General features: G+C 39.0%; 1 protein-coding gene across 2 annotated transcripts in view; it reads right to left on the reverse strand.

Annotated features, from left to right (window-relative positions):
* The window catches only part of PIR (pirin), a 120,340-nt gene that overhangs the window by 60,643 nt on the left and 34,895 nt on the right, over positions 1-24,802 (reverse strand). For both annotated transcript variants that reach the window (XM_017512373.2, XM_017512372.2), the window contains exons 5-6: positions 12,729-12,812; positions 8,665-8,871 (exon numbers count right to left, since the gene is read on the reverse strand). In XM_017512373.2, coding sequence (XP_017367862.1) covers positions 8,665-8,871; positions 12,729-12,812 — 291 coding nt within the window. The remainder of the gene's footprint in view (positions 1-8,664; positions 8,872-12,728; positions 12,813-24,802) is intronic.

Here is a 24,802-nt window from a genome sequence, read left to right on the forward strand (position 1 = left end):
ATTGCATCCCTCCAGCTCCCTGATCTTTTCACCTTTTCCCCTCATACCTCTATAGGGTCTTGCACACAGCTGGCCCTCAGTGCATGTTTGCTCAACTGAGCTATAGTATCAGTTACTTCACCTCATCTTACTAAGACAAAGGAATACTGAACAGTCCCTGGATCTGCAATGGATGGCAAAAATGATTCTCTGTGATTTTAAGACCAGAACATGCTATTCCTTTAATAGTTGCTATCAATTATTTAGAGCTCATATGAGTTGAAATGTCTAAATACTTGGCTATCTTGAAGTACCTATACCTATCCACAGAGTAGAATTCTCTTCCAAAACAGATTTATTGAGATATAATTTACATACTATAAACTTCTAATGCTTCCAGTAATCAGAATTTTATCTGAACCTGAATTTGCTGAACACATTTGAGTGTGATTTTGATCAAATTATTCAAAAGCTACATGATCCCAAGGATTTCTGCTTTAGTCAAAATAAACTACTGTGTTTGCAGCTATCAACAGCATAGCTTTATATATGCTGATCCCAGTTTTAAAAATACTGACATCCACTTCATTTATATCCATAAGAGCTCAGCTTTTAATGCAACATGCAAGAGCCTCAAGACAGCTCTCTGAAGCTGCCCTGTTATTTTTTTCTGTGGTTAGAAAAAATATGTAATGTGTTCCTGGGAAAAGACATACTATATTCTAAAAGGACAACTCTTGATGTCCATAGAAGTGATTACAATAATATGCTAAAGTGACCACTAACCTTTACTGAAGGTGATACCTTGGGTTTTTAAATAGATTTTATTATGCTCTTAGTCTAAATTACCCTGCTAAGTTACAATCCTAATCACTAGGGCCAACAATGTATGAATGCCACAGGGTGTTACTTCTGGTTTAAAAGTGCACCTATCCACTCTTCATTCACTGGCAGGAGAGGGCTTGTCGCCACCAATGGAATGTAATTCCTAGAGATTAGGTCAGCAGGGACATCTTGAATGAATAAGAACATCTGGCACCCTTTCTGCACACCAAGAATGGTATTTCTGGGGTGAGTGGGCTATCCTGGGCAAGAGCAAGCTTTTGTACAGCTGATTTGAGTAGATCCTGACCACTGTTTATTTGCACATTCCTAACTGCAAATGAAGTGCCAACTATGGCTGCCTACCACAGGACAAGTTCTTTGAAGTTGCTGGGTACATTTCTTTGGTGTCTTCCTATTTACTAAACAAGACTAACAGACCCAATTTTGCCTATTCTCAACAGCGAATCCAAGCCAAGTTTTGCACTTGTCTGTGGAATGTTGCTGATCATCTGCTCAGGCTACATGGCCTGTGGCAGGCACGTCCCATAGAATGAACTGCTTCATGAAACCTGAGATGAGCTGGACTGCATATAGTATGCTGGGGAGGCCACTGCACCTTAACCTCCTGCCCTACTATTTAAAATCTTGGGAAAGAAAGATGCAAGAATATGCATACAACAAACGTCAGCCTTAGGCAAAATCCAGAAGTAGACAAACTTGGGTTTTTCTCCATCCTAATATTTTGCATCATTTCCTTCCTCTTGCCCTGCCACAACTCCACAAGTATCTGGTTGCCCATGCAGCCTGCATCAGGACGCCTAGTTACTGCACTCTTACTATTCAAGTCATTATACAAGCCATTACAAGACGTGATCCCTGCCCAATCTTCCTTTCCTTCCCTTGCTCCATGCACACAAGCGGAACTGATTCTCCCTATTCTGGAGTGTCATGAGATTTTCACATACTGCTGTTTTCATGTTTCCTGTGTCACATGATACTTCTGCTGTTTGCTGGTTTCTCTCCCCACCTAGACTGTGAGCATTTTTGAGGACAGTGGTTGTATCTTATCAACATTGTATCTCCAGGGAACTGCATGATGTGCACACAGCAGGTGCCTAATAGGAATCACAGAGAAATGGGACATGTAAATTAAATGCCATCGGCCCAAATATCTCATTCGTTATGAAGATGGAATGGCTGTGTGGATCTGGGCAGAGGTTGAGATGCTTGTTGGCCAGGGCAGCCGAGAAGGCTGCGCCAAAGAGAGGGGACCTGGATTGGACCTTGGTGCATAGAAACAAGGAGATGAAGATGGGGAAATCCTCAACTCCTTTTTTCAGTATTTTGCAGAATTTTCTCCGCAAATATTCTGCTTCCTCCCTTGTCCTGTGTCAAAAAGAGACCAGGAAACTTTCTGGTTTATGTGGATATTTCCTTTACTTTCTCCCCCTATCTCTCCATTAAAATATAGTTATTGAATGTCTTAAAAGGGGAATTTAGCCAGAATTCAATAGAGTGATTACAAATTTTTTAGGTGGAACTTTTTAAAGCACCTCTCATAGCATTTAATTAAATATGAACCATAAAAAAATCAATGGAAATAATTGGTGGAGAATGGAGTTATTATAAGAAAGAAATATAAATTGCATCATAAAAATCTTGTACTCCTAAAATGATCAAATCATATTATTTCCAGAAACTGCCTCAAGGAAATAATGGCCATCCACAGTTTTAAAATGTCTATTTAATGTTGAATTTAACATTGAATGTTACAGCATTTTTCTTAGCTCTTTGATATTTGTATCCATTTTTCTTATACTGAAAATCTTGATTTCTAGAAACATTAACAAATGTACTCCTTTGTATTATTTCATCACATACATTAACTTGTTATAAAATTATAAACCAACACTAACAACAAAAAGTAGAGAGTAAAGTTTAAAGTATTTTTGCTGTTCTTTTTGTCTTTAGAATATATCCCACTAAAATGTCCAGCCAGGAAATCATGTTTAAAAGCCCTTCAAATAAATGTTTTCTCTGTGTGGCTATGTTGCCAATATATTTATACCAATTTTAGCTTCTTCACTTGTTTCTATTTGTTTTTTAAGACTTGTTTCTTTTTTCTTTTCTAGTTTAACCTGATATTTTACATATGTAAGCTTTTCTGTCTTTCAAAAGTAAAAATTAAAAGACAAGTTTCAGGTCCATCCGTATCCCCGCTACCCTCACCCCAAAGGGAACATTTGTTAAATATCCAGTTTTTAAATGATCACAGAGTGCTCTGACTTATAAATACAATAAACTAAAAGAGAGATCTTTGGAAGGGAGAATTCCTTCCCAAGAAAGTGTTGTTTGCCCTTTGCTTGCTCTCTGGGACAGCTGGAGCCTGTTTACTGAAGCTCCCTTTGTCAGAAACCCAGTGCCCCTCTCACGCTCTCTGCCATGAGGAGAATATCTGCTATTTTTTTTTTCGAGCCAGATCCATGAACTTGCTGAAATATTTCAAAGGAAAAAAAAAAGTGTGTGTATATGTTACCTGTTTCCAGGATTTAACAGGTTTTTTTTTTAAAGCTATTTTGAAATATTGTTCTCTGGAGCTTGAGAAGAAAAGAGCGGCCTCCTGTGGGAAAAGCCCAGCTCTCTCCACCTCAAACAGTGGACAGGAGAAAATGCAGGAAGGGAGGTGAGGGAAGAGCTCCTTAAATGTGCCCAATATAATCAAAGAAGTCAAATTTCCCCGAAACAGAAAATGTTCTGAGTTTACTAAGATGCAAAACTGTTTTAAGTTTACCTTCCAGTATTCTGATTGCCCAAAAACCACTGCCATTTGGATGTACTATAGAAGTATTTCCCTAAAAGCCACATAAAATATATTTTTAATCAAGTTAAGGTAGAAGGAATACTGACAAAATTGCATTGTGGTGATCAAGTGTTTCAAATAACATCCGGCCCCTAAAAGTTTCTTGGATGAAAACAAAACCTGGAGAATGTCATGGGCAGCTATTTCTCTCTAGTTCTGGTATAGGAAAAAATGTGCATGTTCACCAGTGGCTGGTTGTAGCGAGGAGACTCCATCAGCTCTTCAAATCACTGGGGATTATTACAGGCTTGATTATAAATTACTTGTCAACCCACAACCAACACAGGCTGATTAGTGGGCAGGTTCCTTGTTGCCTAGGAGAGAACTGCCCTAGGGACATGGGGTCTTCCAACGCTCGTAGAGCTAAACCACGTCAAGGGAGGGGAGATACCCACAAGAAATGCCTAGAAAACTGGTAAGTATATCCGCTATTCTGAAGCTCAAGCCGTGCCCTAAAAAGTCACATGGAAAAAGCTAAAGCAGACAAGAAGACACCTGCCTGTAGCCTCCAAAGGGGAACCACAAGCCTCTGAACCTCTGTTCACCATTATTGTCACTGCTTGAAAAAACCTGCAAGAACAATTTGGGTCCTGCAAAACAGTCCACATTTAAAGAAAAAAAATCAATCTGGTTTTTATTTCCTTACTTCCTAATCCCTTAAACAGTTTATTTTAAGATATAACTTAGCTAATTTTACTGTTCTCTTAACTTTTTAATAAGCTCGTTTTAAACTTATTTCAATCATTCTTAATCCCTATATTGTCTATCTTCTTACTACTTTACCTTCATTTCTCTTTTTCTAGTATCCATGTATATTTTAATAATTTCATTTATTCATTTGAAAATATTTATTGATCATCTTTTATGTCTCAGGCATTGTTTCTGGTGCTAAGTCCACAGTGGTAAGATCTGAGTGAATTCGATGAGACGTTTAGTAAACTTTCTTGAAAATTAAAATTTTTAAAATTTGGTTATCATCCAACACATGAATATACAGACTGCCCATCAGAAAAAAGATGATTTTGGTTACATTTGTAGGCCACACGAAAACTGCCCCAATATTTTGTATGGAAGTGAAAATAGCAACCACTTATAGAGGGCTTACTCTGCACCCAAGTCTTTACAAGTAATAGCCAACTTAATCCTCCCAGCAACCCTCTGAGCTGGGTCATTATAATCTCCATTTTACAGATGAGAAAACTGAGGCACAGCAATCTTAAGTGACTTCTTCAGAGTGAGTCATTGGTGAGCTGGCCTTGAACCAAGGCCATCTGGTTCCAGATTGCCTTTCTCTAACCCCAGTGGGGCTGAGGCCTCCTCAAGGTTTGCTTCTGACAACATTTAGAGCAGCAGGACACAAGTAGAGGCAGGTTTTTGGAAAAAGAATTGTGTTCCAAAGACAGCTGGCAATAAATATTGCTGATTGGTTGGCTGATAAGGATGGAATGGGGTTTGGAGAATTTCATACCCTCATGAAATAAACATGTGATTTTGACCTTTCAAAAGTGACAGGAACCATTCAAACTATCCCATTTTAATCTTTTCACCCTGTTCACCCTTCACTTTAGACCATACTGTCCTAGCAGAATCTTGTTCTGCCTTGGTTTTCCAAGGGCTGAATAAATGCTCAGACACATACAGCCTGGGAAACAGGCATACTGCTACCCTTGGTAGTATCAAAAAGACACTTCTGCTGCTCATAAAAGCAACAGTATCCTATACAATACACCCCCTCACCTTTTTTGTGGCTGTCGGGACTGAGTTCCAGAAAAGCTAAATAAGATTTGCCAAAATCCACAGTACTAGATCATTTGACATCTTCTATAGGAGCTTAATCAAATGATTCCTCAAGATGGGTAAACTTCTGTGTCTTGGATCCCATGCCCATTATGGAAGTTATAAAGAGTGGTCCTTAGACCACAGTACTGGCATCACCTGGGAGCCTGTTAGAAATGTAGACTCTTAGATCCCACCTCAGATGTACTGAATCACTCTTCATTTTAACAAGACCCTCAGGTAATTCACCTGAATGTTAAAGTTAAAGAAATGCTGGAATGGTCACTAACTCCATTTTCCAGATATTTTAGTTGCAGAGATGGAAGTTGTTGTTGATGCTGTACTGGCTATAAACACATTAATCTCTTGAAAGATATGTTCTCAGCCTCACCTTGTAATTTAACTTAAAATTATCTTCCTGATGCAAAACAATCTTCAGTTTCTTTTTATGGTAGGTCTAGACTGTAAGACCCAGTTATTACTTGTTGATCAGATATTATGGCTTCAGATGTGCAAAACTGTTTCTTATGAGACCCACAAAGAAATGGCCAGTTGCTCTCCATCTTTAATATGACTCTCACTGGTGTTCTTTCTTGAGTGCAGGTTAATAACCTTTCTCAAATCACAGCAAATCCTTTTAGCTTAGATGGCAGACATAAATCTCAGCCCAGCTCCTGTTCAAGTTATCAAAAAGTAATCAAAATAATAACTGCCACTTATGTGGTGCTTACAATGTGTCTGGCACTATTCTGAGAGTTTAATGTACAAAAAGTCACTTAATCTTCACAAAAAACCCTATTTTATAGATGAGACACTGAGGTACAGAGAAGTTAACAGGCTTGCCCAAGGCCACACAGCTAGTTCATGGTAGGGATTCTAACCCAGGCATTCTGTCTCCAGAGTCCATGCTGGTAACCACTGCACCACACTGCCTCTTGAAATCCAAAATAATGCTGCCCACGGTTCCAAGAGGCCTTTTTATCAAAATGCACTCATAAGAAAGACTGATCATTTACTTAGGAGAATATAATTCACTCCAGAGATTTACTTAACAAAAAGAAATAATAGAAGCTGGCAGATAATTACACTATTTTACAAAGTAAAAACATTACCTCTGGTCTCTAATCCTTGGTTGTGATTACAAAACCACATGGTCTGCTGTTTGAAAGTCCTTTACTGGCTTAAACCTTAAATTGCCTTATGATTTCTATAAATGAGAAGTAGTTGTAAACTCTAAGGATTCATGATATCACTGGCATTGCTAATCTATTAAATCACTGGTCTGATTTCTCTTTTGAGCTGCCAACAGCTCAACTCTTTTTCTAAATCAAATCTTATGGACAATTACAATATACAAAATCGGGCAAAGTCTTGTGTTTTGGTTGAAGCAGAGGGGAGCTTCTTGCCCTCTACTATCCATCTCAGTATCCCCTAAAGGTATGTCCCTAAAACTTCAGGGTCCTGGAAACAGGAAAGGAAAACACCATGTTAGACAGAGTGAGTGGCTTCATATATGTATTAATTCAGCTCCCTTTAGCTCTGCCTGATACTATACCCAACAACATCTTTTGCTGCTACACCTGGAAGTCCTCAAAGGCTCTTAACCCTCTTCTGCAGAGCTTAAGGGAAGGAAACTCTTTACAAACAGCTGAAAAGGGCACTCATTGACCAACGTTTGGCAAAACAGAAACGAGTCACATAAACATAACAAAGGGTTTTTTCCAATGGCAAAATAAGCAATAGGTCTGCCAGGGATGTGGACAGCAGTCAGATATGCTTAATTTTGTGAACTTTCATTTTTTGTTGTTCAATTACTTTGTTTGCACTAGAAACACACAACAAAACAATCCATATACCTAGGCAGGGTATAGGTTAAAACAAAAACAAAACTTTGGTTATAGTTCAGGAAATACAAAAACTGGTAAGTCCCAACCAATAACCATGAGCAATCTATTAACCATCCCATGAATCCCATTGAGTGGTTGGTTAGCAGCCACTGCCAAACCATTATCCCTGATGGTGCACATCAAAAAATTAAAATTTACACAAGTTAGTTTTAAATAGCTTTAAGTGCTGGTTGTCCCTGGGAAAATGGCAAAGTAACTCCCATTATCTTGATGCCCTCAGTGCGATGTGCCATGTGTAGTACCTGATGTCAAGGCTTCTTCCAGATCCCCTCAGATCCCTTTAACCATTTCTGTGCCTCCACCTCAAAGTTAATGGCCATAATCAATGGCCATTGGGTAAAGGAGCATGAAAGCCCAGCTCCCTTGCCAGGGATGGGGTCGGACATCTCTGAGGCATGTTGATCTTCTAAAGTCCCTTGCAGGATAAAGCTAAAGCCACCCTCTTCAAGACTTTGCCCGAGATGGCAGCCTTGCTTCACTTCCTCCCCTACCTCAACCTGATTCGTTCTACTGTTCTCCTTGTAACACTTACTTAAAAATCACTTGCATGGGAATCCTCATCTCAGGGTCTGCTTCTGGGAAACTCCACCTAAGAGAGCACACTACCCAGCTTGCCATTACCTCAAATTGATTGGTATGAGGAATCTTATTCTCCCCAGGAGCAGTTCTGGTGTGCAATTAACTCAGCATTTGCCACACCCCTTTCCTCCCACAAATATATCCATAATCTTTAGCCTAAATTGATTTATTTGATCAAAAGGATGAAACTCTAAACCCAAATAGTATAAAGTCCCAGTTGAAAAACATGTAAAGGGCATGTCATGTATGGGTTAGACAAATTGTCAAGTTAAAATTTAAAAATACTTTCTGGAATGTAGTAGTGTGCTTTCCTTATATTACTAAGCTGGGCATAAGTAATTTATATAAATCTTTGTGGAGTTTGGTCTTGCTTGTTGGTTGTTTCTCAAAGGTAGCAATCCTGCAGTACTAAGCAGCTATAACTTAAAGCATAAAATTGCACTATAAGGGAAAGGAATTAGACTAAATCAGCACATATATTAAGACACACTTTGAAAATTGCTCTCTGACCAAACTTTATATGATCTTGCTTTCTTGTAATTTTCCTAACTCTACGAGTTTGTATGCAGCAAAAATTTCTAGGTTATCTTAGGTTGCACTTACTCTGACACTTACGAATCAAGTCCAATCCCATGGGACATGAATTTTGGTAAACCTAGTGAGAGCTGACAACCCAGAAGGGGCCAGTCTTATGTCACTGCACGCCTCAGGTTTAATAGACAAAATAGCCTGGCTTACCTTTATTCCCAGAGCTTCTCCAGAAATGACAGCAACTGTCACGCCATCCTTACTGGGTTTAGGGATTTGTTCACTTTTCAGTTCCTGGTACTGAGGCTCCACCATTTTCTCCGAGCTCCTCAAATTAACCCACAGTTGTAGGCCATGGGCTGGCTCCTCTGAGCAAGGCATCTCGGCGTGCAGAATGCCCCGGCCTGCGGTCATCCACTGCAAATACCAAACCAACAAGAAGGAAAGTAACCAAGCTCTTAATCAGTCTACAGGTGGAACGATTACAACACCATCACTAAGTGAGGCATCTTACAGGTGCTGCTGTCAGAGCCCCCGGGTATTGAGAGGAATAATAAACATCAGTGACAATTGCTGGGGCCCTTTCCAATTTTGCAAATGCTTCCTGTGCTTCCTCATTTGAAGTCAACATGTCGGAACTGGAATTCCTACAAGTGGAAGAATCTTCCCTTTGACATCATTGAGTCTTAGATTAAGCTCTAAGATGGGGAGTTGCAGGAAGATAGTATACTGGGCTGTGTTCCCAGGAGGTACAACTTGAGAAGTGAAAAAAGCAGGACTGGGCTGGGGGAGAAGCCGACCAGTAATGCAGTTACTACAGAGGCTTTCGCCAATCCAACAGAGAGTTCTAGAGTTGAAAAGAACCCTCAGAATTGTTTCAACTTGAGACAGTATGGCCAAGTTTTCATATCCCCATATCAGCAAATCATTGACTGTAGGCCATCCCCAAGTAGAAAGCACAATTTCCGGAAAGGCAATTTCCTGCTGCAGAGGTCAGTTCCTAGGGAGGGAAGCAGCTGTGAGCCATCAGCAGCCAGTGTTCCCAGACACTGGAGGATAAATCTGTGGACCTAAAGATATATTTGGAGGTCCCCAGTATCCACTATACTGTGGGTAGTTAACTTGTGTCTCTACTTGCTCAGTTCCAGTAATGGAACCCTCACTACTTAGAGAAATAATTATTGCCTCCACTGTTGTGCAGATTCTTCAAGGGTTTGTTCATTTCTTTATTAAGAGAAGATTAGGGGCTAGCCCCAAAGACTAAATCTCAGAATCTGGGGATGAAGGTATGAACATCATAGATGCATTTCCTACCTGTCTTAGTTTGAGTTCTCCCACAGAAGTTCCTGAGACAAAGACATGTGCAGGTTGTTTATTTGGAAAGTGATGCCAAAAGCACAAGTGAGAGGGTAGGGAAGAGTGAGACAGGCAAGAGAGAATGCCAAAAAGAGTTATTAATGAGAAGGTTACATCTGTGGACATCCGGAATTCAATCCCACTGGGAACCATATAGGTACATTCAAATTGTTGTATGGAGAAGACAGGAAGCTAGGGTATTTAGACTCCAATTCCCATCCTTCACTGACCAAGAGTTCCCATGGGACTGTTAAATCACTGACACATATGGTCTGCCCAATACATGGGCTGGAGAAAGCCCTCAGACAGATTAGCAGCACTTGAGATGGTCCTGTGCACATGCAGGGACTGTCACCACCTGAACTCACAATTGGGCCTAGGGGATATGAGGAAGGCCATCAACAGCATCTTCCACACAGCCCTCGTCAGGGGAAAAATCCTTAGACAAACAAAGGCATGCATAATTATTGCCATTATAATTGTGCTTGGCACTTTGAAGAATGACAGTGTTCTGTGGCACATGAAGATCCAAACAAGGAGTAAGAATTAGCCAGGGGAAGGGGAAGAGGAAGAAGATTCCACAGAAAGGTATCAGCATGTGAAAAAGACTCTGAGACAAGAATGAACATTATTAGTTGAAGGATCTAAAAAAAGGCCAATGCATACTTTAAAGATTTTTTTCTTCCACGAAGTCTAGATGTCCCTCTACTCCCATTTGAAAAGGCTTGTTAAACCTTCTAATGTAGGAGTTGGCAAACTACAGTCTGATGGCCCAATCTAATCTGCCACCTGTTTTTGTAATGGTTTATTGGCACATGGCCATGCCCATTCATTGAATACTATCTATGTCTGTTTTCATGCTGCAATGACAGAGTCTGGTAGCGGCAACAGAGACCATATGGCCCCCCAAAGCCCATTTGCCCTTTACAGAAAAAATGTGTTGACCCCGCTCTAATGCAGTATAAGGTACACCTAAACACCCTCTTATGCTGCATTTCTTCTGTCTAATGACAGCTATTGTTGTCCCTCAAAGATATCCTCCCATTTTTAAGCATTTTCCTTTTCCCTTAACAGTTCATTTCTTCATGTTTTCAATACCTTGGTTACCTCTTTAGATATGAGCTAATTTGGCAATACCTTACTTAAAATGGCCCACATATTAGATTTGGAAGGGGAGAACAGGTCTCTCTTTCCATCCTCATCATTTACTAGCTCTGAGGCCATGGGCATCTGCTTTTAAAAACATCTTTAAGGCCGGGCGCAGTGGCTCACGCCTGTAATCCCAGCACTTTGGGAGGCCGAGGCGGGTGGATCACGAGGTCAAGAGATCGAGACCATCCTGGTCAACATGGTGAAACCCTGTCTCTACTAAAAATACAAAAAATTAGCTGGGCATGGTGGCGCATGCCTGTAATCCCAGCTACTCAGGAGGCTGAGGCAGGAGAATTGCCTGAACCCAGGAGGTGGAGGTTGCGGTGAGCAGAGATCGCGCCATTGCACTCCAGCCTGGGTAACAAGAGCGAAACTCTGTCTCAAAAAAAAAAAAAAAAAATCTTTAAATCCCAATTTCCTCATTTGAAAAAATGAGATAAGAATAATATTACACTTCTTTGGGCTGGGTACAGTGGCTCATGCCTGTAACCCCAGCACTTTGGGAGGCCAAGGCAGGCAGATTGCTTGAGCCTCGGAGTTTGAGACCAGCCTAGATAACATAACGAGACCCTGTCTCTACAAAAAAATAAAATTAGCCAGGTGCGGTGTTGTACACTTGTGGTCCCACCTACTAGGGAGGCTAAGGTGGGAGGATTGCTTGAGCTGGGGAGGTCGAGGCTGCAATAAACCATGAACACACCATTACACTACTGCCTGAGAAACAGAGTGAGGCCCTGTCTCAAAATAATAACAATAATAATAATAGTAATGGTAATACTTATCACAAAGAGATCATGCATATGAAAACTCTGAATAAACTGAAAGACACTACGCAATCATCATCCTAATCAATGTGAAGTTATAGTGGTAGAAGTGTTGACCAATGCCTCACACACATGGCTGCTAGGCAGCTCCATGTTACAGACGGCAGAAGTCACCACTTCCATGATCAGGACATTTCCAGTTATCATATCTACCTTTGCAAGCAGTCTTCGTTTCATGTTCTGCTCCAGTGAGAGGTTACTATTGACTTTTCACCACGACTTTGTTATTTTGCTTTTTTGTCTTTAAATTTCACTTTCATTGAAATATTATGATTCAAATATGTGAATTTATCATTCCTCAAAACATATATATAATCCCAGAAAGTACCTGGTATAGAGTTCTAACTTACAAAACTGGCAAATATGACCCAAGTATTTTGGGTGATTTAAATTGTAACATATCTCAGGCAAGACTAGATGATGGAGGGCTCGAGGTCATTGTCTTCAGTGATAATGCCTAACCCTGCAAATGAGTGGGAAGATAAATAACAAATTGTCTCAAATGCAGCAAAGAGGTTTAGAAAGATGAGGACTAAAACAATTACTGAATTTGGCAATTGAGACATCACAAGTGATCATTACCTGAATAGCTTCAGCAAAGGTTTGGAAGGGGGCTACTGAGAAGTCAACTCTGATTTCAGTGAGTATAAAACAAATGGAAGATAAGGAAGTTGGGATATCACTCCTGATTACTCTTTTGAGAAATGTAAGAAAAAGACTAGGTGGGGACTAAAAAGTGATTGGGGGCAAAGGAAAGTGTGAAATAAGAACATCAGAGACCTGTGTGGTTCCCAGGCTAAGTGAAAGGATCTGTAGAAAGGGAGTAGTCAAGAATATAACAGAGAGAATGTGGAAAGGTTGAATGTACTGGAAGTGGGCAGGATCAAGCATGTACACCCAGAGACCATTAAACCACCAGCAATTCCTTGTCCTTGGCCATACCTGCAAATCTCCTGGGTTCAGTTTACCAGTGTGTCCACAGAAGTCTTCATGGGCCATGCTGCCCCCTTCCAGAAGGTAGGATACCTTTGAAAAACAAACAGAAAAAAAAGTAGATCCTTTGCCCATTTTTTAAACTGGGTTATTATTTAATTATTCCTACTGACTTGTATGAGTTCCTTGTATGTTTTGGAACTTAATCCCTTATTAGATAATATAGCTCGCAAACACTATCTCCCATTCCATGAGTTCCTTTTCATTAAAAAGAAAAATAGCCATTACTTGGAATAGTCTCAACAGTTTTTGGTAAAAGAAAAAAAAAATAGCCAAAGGACTTGAATAGACACTTTTCCAAGGAAGACATACAAATGACCAACAGGTATATGAAAAGGTACTCAACATCACCAGAAAAATGCAAACGAAAGCTACAATGAGATATCATCTCATTTCTGTTAGGACAGCTATTAACAAAAAGTCAAAAGATAACAAGTGTTGGTGAGGATGTGGAGAAAAGGGAATCCTTATACATTGTTGATGGGATGATAAATTAGTATAGCCATTATGGAAAAGAATATGGAGGTTCCTGGAAAGATGAAAACTAGAACTCCTAGATGACACAGCAATTTCATCCTGGGTATATATCCAAACAAAATAAAATCACTATCTCAAAGAGTTATTTTATACTCCCATGTTCATTGCAGCATATTCATAATAGCCAAGATATGGAAATAACTAAAGTATCTGTTGAACAATAAATAGATAATGTGGCACATATACACAATGGAGTACTATTAACCCTTAAAAAGGAAAGAAATCTTGCCATTTTCAGCAACACGGATGAACCTGGAGGATACTATGTTAAGTGAAATAAGCCAGACACAGAGGGACAAATACTGCATGATCTCACATAAACAGAGTAGAAGGGGAGCTACCAGGGGTCAGGAGGTAGGGAACATGGGAAGATGTTGATTAAGGGATACAAACTTTCAGTGACAAGATGAATATGTTCTGAAGACCTAAAGCACAGCGGAGTGACTAGAATTAATAGTAATGTCTTGTACACTTAAAATTTGCTGAGAGATCTTCTGTGCTCTCACCACGAAAATAAGTAACTGTGAGACAATGGATACCTTGGCTTGATTGTGGTAATCATTCCACAACACATAGACACACCAAATCATCACATTATACACCTTGAATATAAACAATTTTATTTGTCAACTGTACCTCAATAAAGCTGGAAAAAGTAGGTATTGTGTAGCTGTGAAGAGGTGTTTGCTTTTACCACTGAAAATTTGTTGAGGAAAGTGTCAGGAGCAACTAAGTGGAGTAAACCGAAAGAAAGAATCTCTGTGACAGGGCCACATTAACCCTTATGTCTTTGAGAGAATTTCACCTAGGTGCCCCTTCCTCCTAGCAGATAAAGGCCTGAACCTGCCAAAGCTCACAGCTGAGTGAAAGGAGACCCTACTCACCCTTCAGCCCAGCAGATGATGGCCCTGCCATGGTGGGCCCTGGAGATCAGGGTGAAAGAAAGCCAGTTCCTTTTGAACCAGCAGAGTCCTTGTTACCAAGACTTGTTCACACAAGTGTGTGGGATGACATATGTGAGGTTGCCACACCTTCCCCAAAAAGCTGCCTCGGGAAATCCAAAAGAAAAGTATTTCTGACACCAAGCACATAAACTCTCTAGGTGTTCAATAAATGCTCATAAAATATGTTAAATGAATTCATATAAATTAAAGTCAACTTTTCCAGGGACATGTCTATACTAAATCTAAAAGTGGAAAGACATTCTATGCTGTCCAATAGAGTAGCCACATGTAGTTATTTAAGTTTAAATTAATTAAAATTAAATAAAATTGGCTGGACACGGTGGCTTATACCTGTAATCCCAGCACTCTGGGAGGCTGAGGCAGGCAGATCGCCTGAGGTCAGGCGTTCAAGACCTGGCGAACATGGTGAAACCCTGTCTCTACTAAAAACACAAAAAAATTAGCCAGGCGTGGTTGTAGGTGCCTGTAATCCCATTTACTAAGAAGGCTGAGGCAGGAGAATCGCTTGAACCCGGGAGGTGGAGGTTGCAGTGAGCCAAGATTGCGCCATTGCACTCCAGACTGGGCTATAAGAGCAAGACTTCATCTCAAAACAAACAAACAAACAAACAAATAAACAAAAAATTAATAAAGTTTAAAATTTAGCACCTCAGGTGCACCTGCCACATTTTGGGTGCTCAAAAGCCCCATCTAACTAATGGCTACCATATAGGATAGTGCAGATTATAGAACATTTCCATCTTTACAGAAAATTCTACTTGACAGCACAGATTTAGATAGAATGAATTTGAAAATCAGTAGTCAACTATGGTAGGCATTTTGTGTGGATAGAAAAATCTTCCCAGGACTTTCTGCAATCACAGTACATTTTGGTAGAACAAGACTCATATCAACTCTAAAAAGCAGAAGAAAATTAAACCCTTCTCATTTTATTATTCTACTAAAGGGAAAAATCAAGGAACCCTAAAATTCTCATTTTAAGGCTATTGTGATTACTCTAGCAAATAAAGATTAAAAGATACCAAATAATTTGCAAGAATTTTAAATTACCTCAGGCACATGGTAACATTGTTATTTGAAATATATAATTTAGCATTTAAAGCTTAAAATGTGTGTCAGGACATGGGCTCTTTTTGTATAATCTATTTGGATTCGACATCCATTTTGTATGCATTTGGGAAAATTTATCTGTAACTCCTGCAAGAAATACCAATCAGCCTAAACAGTTCTGAAAGGCATGTGCAAAACCACATTTATCTGCAAAGCACGTGTGGCTCCCCAACTTAAGCTTAAGGGAAATAAGTTCTAACATTTACATTATCATTATTGGATGAATATTTGTACATTAGCTATCTAAACGTTTTCTTTAAAACAATGTGTTTATCCTTTTTAGTCTTGGATATTTTACTTTAAAATTTTATTAACCATTATTAAATGAGTGAACCAAAAAATGTAGTCTTTGACTACAATCCCAACATCTCTCGTAATTATGCAGCCAGACCTAATTTAAATCAGAATAAGTAATGCTTTTTACCAACGAATCCCTAAATCCACAAACACACACAAACAGAGTGGAAATATAAGATTTAAAGAAGAAAGAAAAACAAAAGAAAATGCACAGGAGGCAAGAGCAGAGAAAATATTTATGAAGTTCTCAGTATATACATCAGATATTGCTGTTTTACACAAACAAAATTGTTATTTTCTCTATACAAGCACTCATCGAATATGTCAAAGCCAGATTGTTTTTGTAGTCTGTTTTTGCTTTATCCTAAGGCATAAAAAGTAGACCTAACTAGTCTTTTTTTATACGAAAATTCCAAAAGTTGTTTTAAAAATCACAAATGGCAATGGTTATTTATTAATTTGCCCTATACTTTTGTGTATTTAGGACATAATAATAAGATATCAATTCACAGATATAAAACGTATAATACAATAATTTTAAAATAATATATTGAGTAGGTAAGTGCGCTAACAACATTCATTGAACAAATACTCACTGACGTCCTACAATGTCCTAAGTACAGTGCTGGAAGTTAAAAAAGTGGAGAAGACAAACACAGTACTTGTCTTCATGAAGCTTATATTCTCACAAGGAAGACATATAGTAAGTAGGATTGGTAGATTTGAAAGTAGAAATTGAGTTTGCAGAGCCGAGCCCCCTCCTCTCTCCCTCCTCTTGATAGTTAGCCTATCCATAGAAAGCAAGTATCCTCTTTCTCTCCTTGCCTTTATGAGAGGACTAGCACCTGTGGTGGTAGCCTACAGGGGTCTAGCACAGCTGGTGAGATCTGAGTAAGTCTGCCTTATTTTCAGGTGCAATATTCAGAAGCCCACCTGCCTGCAGATATAAGCCACCTTCTCCAATATCAGCTTTATCAGAAATAAAGGTATTTTTGTCTGCCATCTTTCTTACTCCTTTATCTTCTCAATTGGTTGAGAATTCAGTCTGGGAGAACAAGAGATTATTTATTATGCTTCCTAATACCTAAACCAAAAGCAATAAAACCCTTGCTACTGTCATGCTGTTGACATTTTATATTGTAGGTTTATAATAAACTCTTCATAAGCTAACTTTATTGGATGCCAGTTCTTGAAACAAAATATTTATAGAGCACTTAATACAGTGCAAATCAGGGCTGGCTGACATGAGAACTCTCCATGTTTCATCCTGCAGAACAATATCATTGAGGTGTACTGTGAACAGAATAACCTAGGCAGGACCTTTACCCCAGCAGGTCACAGGCAGATGGCTACAAAAATTAGAGGTTCTAGGTTTGAAGTCTAATACCCCCATCTGGGAACTTGCTATGGTAATGGCCACAATGCAACATTGGCACAGGGATAGGAGAGACCCATTTGTATGGGAAATAAATATATGATAGCAGCAATTTCAAACCAGGGGGGAAAGGATGTATTTTCCAGTGAATGATATTGGAACAAATGACCATATGAGAAAAGACAGTAATCCCACACTATATACAAAAACATATTCCAAATGGATGAAGGATTTAAATGCAAATAGTACGCTTCTGAGATTTAAATCTAAGGAGACAAAAATACAAGGTTTTCTGCACAACTCTATTCTCTGCAACATTTACTGTAATAGTAAAAGACAGGGACATTCTGGATGATGGGTTAATAAGTAGCACCAACTAAATTACGGAGTAGCCATATAAGAGAATATTATGCAACTGTTAAAAAGTGATCTAGATCTTTACTTATTGACACAGAATAAAATGAAAGATTATTTAATTGAAAAAGCAGATTATAGAACAGCAATTCTGTTTAAAGGGGACAAATGAAACAATGTATTTAAATGGACTCATTTAAATAAAATTATATCCAGTTGTGTTAGTATTCATGGAGGTGCCCGGATGAACATACATCACAATGTGAACAGTAGTCATCTTCCAGATAGTAGAATTTCAGCTATGCTTCTTTCCACTTTTCCAATAGTTTGAATTTTCTGCCATAATTGTCTTTTATATAATGGAAACAACCTGGATGAACATACATCATAATGTGAACAGTGGTCATCTCCGGATAGTAGAATTTCAGACATGCTTCTTTCCACTTTTCCATTAGTTTGAATTTTATGCAATAATTGACTTTTATTCAATGGAAACAACTTTATTTTTTTATTTTGGAAAAAAACGAAGATGCTGCCGCTAATCGGCGGCTGAAAGTAGGTGGGATAGTTTATTTTTACATAGACGCTGATGAATATCTTGTTCCCTGGTTAAGTGAACCGGAGCTGGATAGGAAGGCAGTGAGACCCAAGGGAAAACAGAGAGAATCAGAAGAGTAACTCCATATTACATGTAGGACAATGCAGCTCCAACTTTCACATGTGTTACTGTGCGGAAAAAACCTGCAATTTTTACAGACAGCGCTTATGTCAGAATAGGAACAAAGCATTTAGGATCCAATACAAAGCTTAAAAATGTAAGGCGACAAACAAAAGCTTCCAGATTTTCTTTACTGGCAATCTCCATTGTTTGGGTTGAAGCTCCCCTTTGGGTTCTCGAAGGAGTCCCTTTCAAATCATATTCTTTTCCATTCCCAAATATTTTTCAATTATCCAAGTCTAAGGGCTTTCAGGTTGCTAATTGTCTAAAAATATGTCAAGCAACTTTAAAAAGTAAATTGTGGTGAGTATGACTCATTTGAAGATGAAAATCTAAGTGGGAACCAAGATTTTTTTTTTTTTCCAAATTTGATTCTAGGAAGCAATTTCAACACTTTTTAAAAAAGATTCAGTAAACAGTTATCCCCCCTTTCCTTTGCTTTTGCAGTGTGGATGTTCCTTTCCCTGGTTATACAATTAAACCTCATTGCTCCTATCCTAAATATCATAAAACCTGAATTAGAGAAATCTGGTCAATGAAGTTTTATTGAATACAAAATGCCTACTTTTTACTACTTAAAGCAAAAAAAAAAAAGAAAGAAAGAAAGAAAGAAAACCATACTTTCAGCCTTTGGGGGGAAAAATCAGAAACCAAGGAAACCACTGACCTTTTATTTATTATAATCTTTTATTTATTTATTTATTTGCTAAGTAGTATAAATGCTAGACTGGGACCCCACATATAAATTGATGTCTATAGAGGAGTTTTTAAAAAACTGAAGCAGTACTTCTGAGAGTTGACACAATCCAGATGATTTTTTAGGGCATTACATAATCACAAACTCCTGGAGAATTGCCGTGGGTGGCTGACAAATTGTGAGTGTTATGTTTAAACTCAAGAGTTGCATGTGTCTAATTAAGTAAGAAATTTGTAATCTGAAACAGGTGTTTTCTTAAAGCACTTGACATGCTTCTTTGCCCTGCTTCCTCTTTTCCTCCTTCTAGTTCTTTACATGGGTCTTTACTAAATAGTTTTGCTTCCTTGTCAGTTCTTATTTCCTTGTGTGTTTGTGTCTGGGGGCAGAAGGAGAAAACACACGATAGTGATGAAAGAAAAGTGTCACTTGCTATGTGAAGTTTAGGAAAGGTGTACCTCGAGGAGCTATAAATTAATTCTGAAGAATTACAACGCATGAGATAATATAGTTTGTTGTTTCTTTCTGACTGGTATTGAGAAGGCAGAGTCTGAGTAGTACCTCATTCAGTGTTTAAGAATAAGATGCAAGACCTCTTCTTCAAAGCAAAACGTTTATATTATAGGGAAAACTATGTTTTCCTTTAATTTCCATTTGCTTTAAAATGGTGGCTTTTTTATTTTTTATTTTTGTCTACTAGTGGCTTGGTAGGAAAAAGAGAAAAACAAAACAAAACATGAGTTGAGGTCATGGCTGATGAGAGATGCCAGCAAGGAACATATTGCATAATAGAAGCTGCTAACTGGTCTTCAAGGATGTTTGAATCCATACAATTAAGGACTCAAGTTATTTTACAAAAATGTTTTCATGACTCGAGTAGAAACCTGGAAAATCATCCCACTAAATTGACTCACCCAATCCCAACCCCACATAAGCACTTTTACAAGTTCCAAAAGGTGGTTTTAACAAAAAGAAAAAGATAACCAACACGGTTCAGGTATTCGTCCAATGGACAAATCCAAGTATTGTCAACCTCTACCAGGTCCTGCCTTGACATTTCCCTGCCACCATCCTGCAGAAATACCAGTGCTTCTGAGACTCACTCCACCCTGTCCCCTGAAGGTGTGGCCCTGTCTCCAAAAACTACTCAAGCTTTGGGGCTGTGGTGCAAACCTTGGGTTTGCCATTTACCAGGTTTGGCATGCAGGGTGAAGTCCCTTCACTTCTTGGAGGCTCAGTCTCCTCATGTACAGAATGGACCTGGGAGGCGAGCTCTCCAAGTATGGTAAGGACTAAGTGAGTAATGTATGCAAAGCGCCTGGCCATTAACAGGTGTCGAGGAAGCTCTAGAATTTGGCACAGCCACCACAACTCCATGGGCAGAGATCCCATTCATGGATCCTCACTCATGCTTCTTGGAATAGCTCCCCACCCCCAATATTCTCATGGTTCACCTCCTCACTTCACTCAGGCCTCTATTAAAATGTTACTGCTTAAGAAAGGCCACCTCCAACCAGCCCATCTGGTCTAGTTTATCAGTCAATTCTTTATCCTCCTACCATGATTTGTTTCTTCTTCCTAGCTTTTCCACTATGGGACACTATATTATGTAATTATTTGTTATTCATTTATTGTTTGTCTTCATTAAGAGAATGTAAGCCCCATGAAGGCAGGGACTTTTTTAACTTGGCTACAATGGTGCCTAGCATATAGCTGGTACTGAAGATTTGTTGAATGAATGAATGAATGGATCAATCGACGGATGGATGGATGAATAGCATCTTATATTTGCATAGCATTTCAACATTTACAAAGCTTCTGATCCTGGAAATATGTGATCACCTATATATAATTGATGAAAACATCATGGCTTAGTGAGATTAAAGTTACAGTTAATAATAGCAGAACAAGGATCTAAACCAACATTTTCTGTCCTGGAGCATAAAACTATTTTCGCCCCCGACCCCCATGTTGCCTCACAAATGCTGACGGCATACTGTCTATCATGTTCGTGCTGGGAGAACAGGGCTTGTCTCAGAGGAGAAATCCCATGACAATTGCAATAGGAGCCAGAACTGCAGGGATTTCATACAGGTAACAGGAGGACTTTGCCAACTTCAATGGCTTCAGGCAAACTGGCTATCTCAGGCAAAGAAAGGGTCCTACTGCTAATATACACAAAGCTGAAAATAGGCCTCATAATTTCTGAGTGAAGGGAGGAGGTTTATGGAAGATCCCAAAGCCACAGGATCCTGAGATGAGTTGATCATTAAATCCTTCTTTGGTGTGGATATCAAAGAGTTCTACCTAACATCTAACTACAAAGAAAAGAACAACTAACTTATTTGTCTCTTTTTTTATGTTGTTCCCATTCTCAAGTCTCCCAAACCTATTTTTTTCTTTCACTCTGATTGAAATTTCTGACATGGACATCAAGGTTCATAATAATCGTATTCCCAAACCTAGCTATTCAAGAGAGCTGAATTGCAAACTCCCTCAGAAACTTCTGGCTGCTTCTAGGACCCCAGGACCAGGAATGCCCCTTCTCCTTCAAACCCAGACAGGAATAAACGTTTTAAGGAATCTCTTCCGACAAGCTACTCCTGGGTCCCCATGTAATCAGCAGCCCAACTTCTTAACTGGCACCACCTACATCTGGTAAACGGTGCTCAAGATGTTCATTTCCATTGTTTTAATTTCCATGTTATACTGAAGGGGCCTGAAGGGAATGGCTTGCTAACTTCTATAACTATCCAAATTTCCACATACCCAAGTGTTCTCTCTGTACCCAAGGGAGAAAAATGGGTAGTCAGAACTATTGTTGCTTAAGAGAGCCCTCTGCTGACACAAATTATGTATGCTCATTTTTTTCCTAAAATCAAACCTCACCAAACCAGATCTGTTTTGCCAATAGATCCACCGATTACTAAATATGTCTTGTAGTACATGCATGGCTTCTCTGCTTAAAGACTGTGTGTCACTGTGGCAGGCTGCCGTGTAGTCATTAAGGGATCACTGTGTTGTGGTGTACAGGGAAGTTCTTCTGCTCAGTACAGTCTCCAGTTAAAAGTTGTTAAGGCAGACACCTAAGAATGAAGTGCCTGAAAACACTTGTTTGTACATATGGTCTTAGGCAGGTTTGGGACTCACAGGGGTCTTAAGGAGGGATAGATCTGAGAGACTTATGCCAATTTTCCTTTTAATATTTTGTTAAAATTTCATTAAGCAGCTGACACCTTTTTATGGGTACATTATTATAATGATTCCCTGATTCAATTCACTGTAAATTTAATTTCTCAAACTTTTAGTGAATGTGATCATTGTACTTGATATTACTGGGCCCCAGGCCCCAGGATTTTGGACATCAAGAAGCAATAAAACATTTTATAATAAAGAGATCTGAGAGAGGGTTGCCAATGTTTTATCTTCCTTAGTCTTTTTAAAATAAACATTAAATTTTGGAGTAATTTTTAAGCTTACATAACAATTGTAAAGATAGTATGGAGACTCCACCCAACTTCTGCTGCATTAACATATTACATAACCTTGGAACATTTACCAAGACTAAGAAACCAATGTATATACATTGCCATTCACTAAAGTATATCACTTATGTGGCTTTCACCAGTTTTTCTATGAATATTCAATTTTGGTCTTGGATCCATGTCATCATGTCTCCTTGGTTTCTTCCATTTGTGACAGTTTCTCACTCTTTCCTTGTTTTTCATAATCTTGATAATTTTGAAGAGTACTGGTGAAGTATTTTATAGAATACTCCTCAATGGTGGGTGGTGGTGCCATCTTTTAAACTCAGATTGTGAAAGGGAAAAGTCATCTATTATGGTCATCATTTCATAAAAGAAATGGCATTCTAGTAACCAAACCAAGGAAGAATAGCAATTCTGAATAAAGAACAGTCTTTTAAATAAAATAAATTTATCTCTAGGAAAGGCCCACTACTTTGCTGATCATTCCCCTCTCCCCTTTCTTTTTCTTTCTTTCTTTCATTCTGGCCCATTCAAGATAAAATGTCATCACAAACTCACAAACAGGAAGTCAGGAATCACCCGGAAGGAACACAGTGGTCATTGCTTCCTTACCTTCAGGGAGCTACCACTCTAGCAGAAGATAAACCACTAAAATATGCAGACAAGAGAAATGAAAGATAAAGAGAAGTACAAGCAAATCCAGTGGAAACACAGAAGAAAGATTAATTGTGACAAAGAATTGAGAGGAATGAGGGAGTAATTCGTGGAGGAGGAATCCTCCCAAGTGGGTCTTAAAAAGATGAAATTTGGAGGAAAAATTTAAGGTGAGGAGAAAAGGTATATGGAAAGCGGAAAATTAGGTTGTAGCAAGTTATAAGCAATTAAAAACATGAATTTGTTAATTATTATGTTACTACTAGATCATGAACAGTATTGCAGCTATAGTTAATGATTGCCCTTTATAATAAGTTAAATGATTGCCCTTAAATAGCCAGGTACAATCAACCTAATCCATTTCCTCATTTTACTGAAAGTTTAAAGGACAAGTGAGACCACTATTTTGCACTTACAGGTAGGAAAATTCAGATCCCTGGACCATGAAAGCATAGGTCCCACAGTAAGTGAGTGGCAGAAGGAGTATGGGGTGTTTATTCATAGTTTATGATTGACGTCATCTGTACAGTCTCATTTCTAATGGTATTAAAAGTCTTTTAATCATCTGAATGTGCCAACGTATTGAGAAAATATGACATATATAGAAAGGGAACTTCGTTCCAGAAGGAGTTGTAGCAAAGAAGAGTGGACAAGTGTGGGCCTGGGATCAGATGGGCCCACCAAATCTTGCTCTGTATGGCCTGTGTGAACTTCGCAAGTCACCGCCTCCCTGAGCCTTAGTTTCCTCATCTGTAAAATGGGGGGATAACTATTCTTACTTTTCAAGGTTGTTGTGAGGCTTAGAGATAATGTGTCAACAGATGAAGTTTCTCATAAATCAGTAGTTAATATTATTGCATGGCAAATTTCCTTCAAGTTTAATCCTGTGTGGTCAGGCCTGTGATTCTAAGAGTCTATTGATTGGATGACTCTGAAATAGCTTTCTTAGTAGTGTTGATGATTTGCATGAAGCTTTTTTATCATATAATGATCTATGTTAATTTATTTTAGACTTATTTTTCATTTCACTTGAAAAGACTTATTTTATATTTGGTGACATAAAATAATGTTTTAATGATTGGCTTATAGTCTTTGTTACATCTCCCCCTACTCAATTTTTTTTTTTTTTTGAGACGGTTTCGCTCTTGTTACCCTTGGCTGGAGTGCAATGGCACAGCCTCAGCTCACTGCAACCTCCATCTCCCGAGTTCAAGAGATTCTCTTGCCTGAGCCTCCCAAGTAGCTGGGATTACAGGCACCCGCCACCACGTCCAGCTAATTTTTTGTATTTTTAGTAGAGACGGGGTTTCACCATGTTGACCAGGCTGGTCTTGAACTCCTGACCTCAGGTGGTCCTACCCACTTTGGCTTCCCAAAGTTCTGGGATTACAGGCATGAGCCACCATGCCTCCCCACAACCCCACTCAATTTTTCTACTTAAGACTCTTGGAATGTAGCCTTTAAGACATGAATGGTTTTTGTTTGTAATTGCAATGTGGTGTGAGTGGGGTGTACAGGGAAATTTATTGGGAATTTATTTGGGCTACTTTCAAAGAATATTTCAGTTATATTTCTACCCTCCCTCTTATGACCTATGCTTGTTAACACAGACCAGGCTTTAATTCTTTGCTGAGGGAACTGTCCTGTGCACTGCAGGATGTTTGGCAGCATCCCTGGCCTTTACCCACTAGATGGCAGTAGCACTCCCCAGTTGTGACACTCAGAAATGACTACAGAAATTGCCAAATGAGTAGCTTCTTGGGCTTTCGGTTAACAGCAAGTGTAGAAATTGCCATATGACCCAGATGGACAAATCACCTCCTGTTGAGAA

This window comes from Cebus imitator, unplaced genomic scaffold, assembly GCF_001604975.1.
Source record: "Cebus imitator isolate Cc_AM_T3 unplaced genomic scaffold, Cebus_imitator-1.0 Scaffold471, whole genome shotgun sequence".
NCBI classification, from domain to species: Eukaryota; Metazoa; Chordata; class Mammalia; order Primates; family Cebidae; genus Cebus; species Cebus imitator.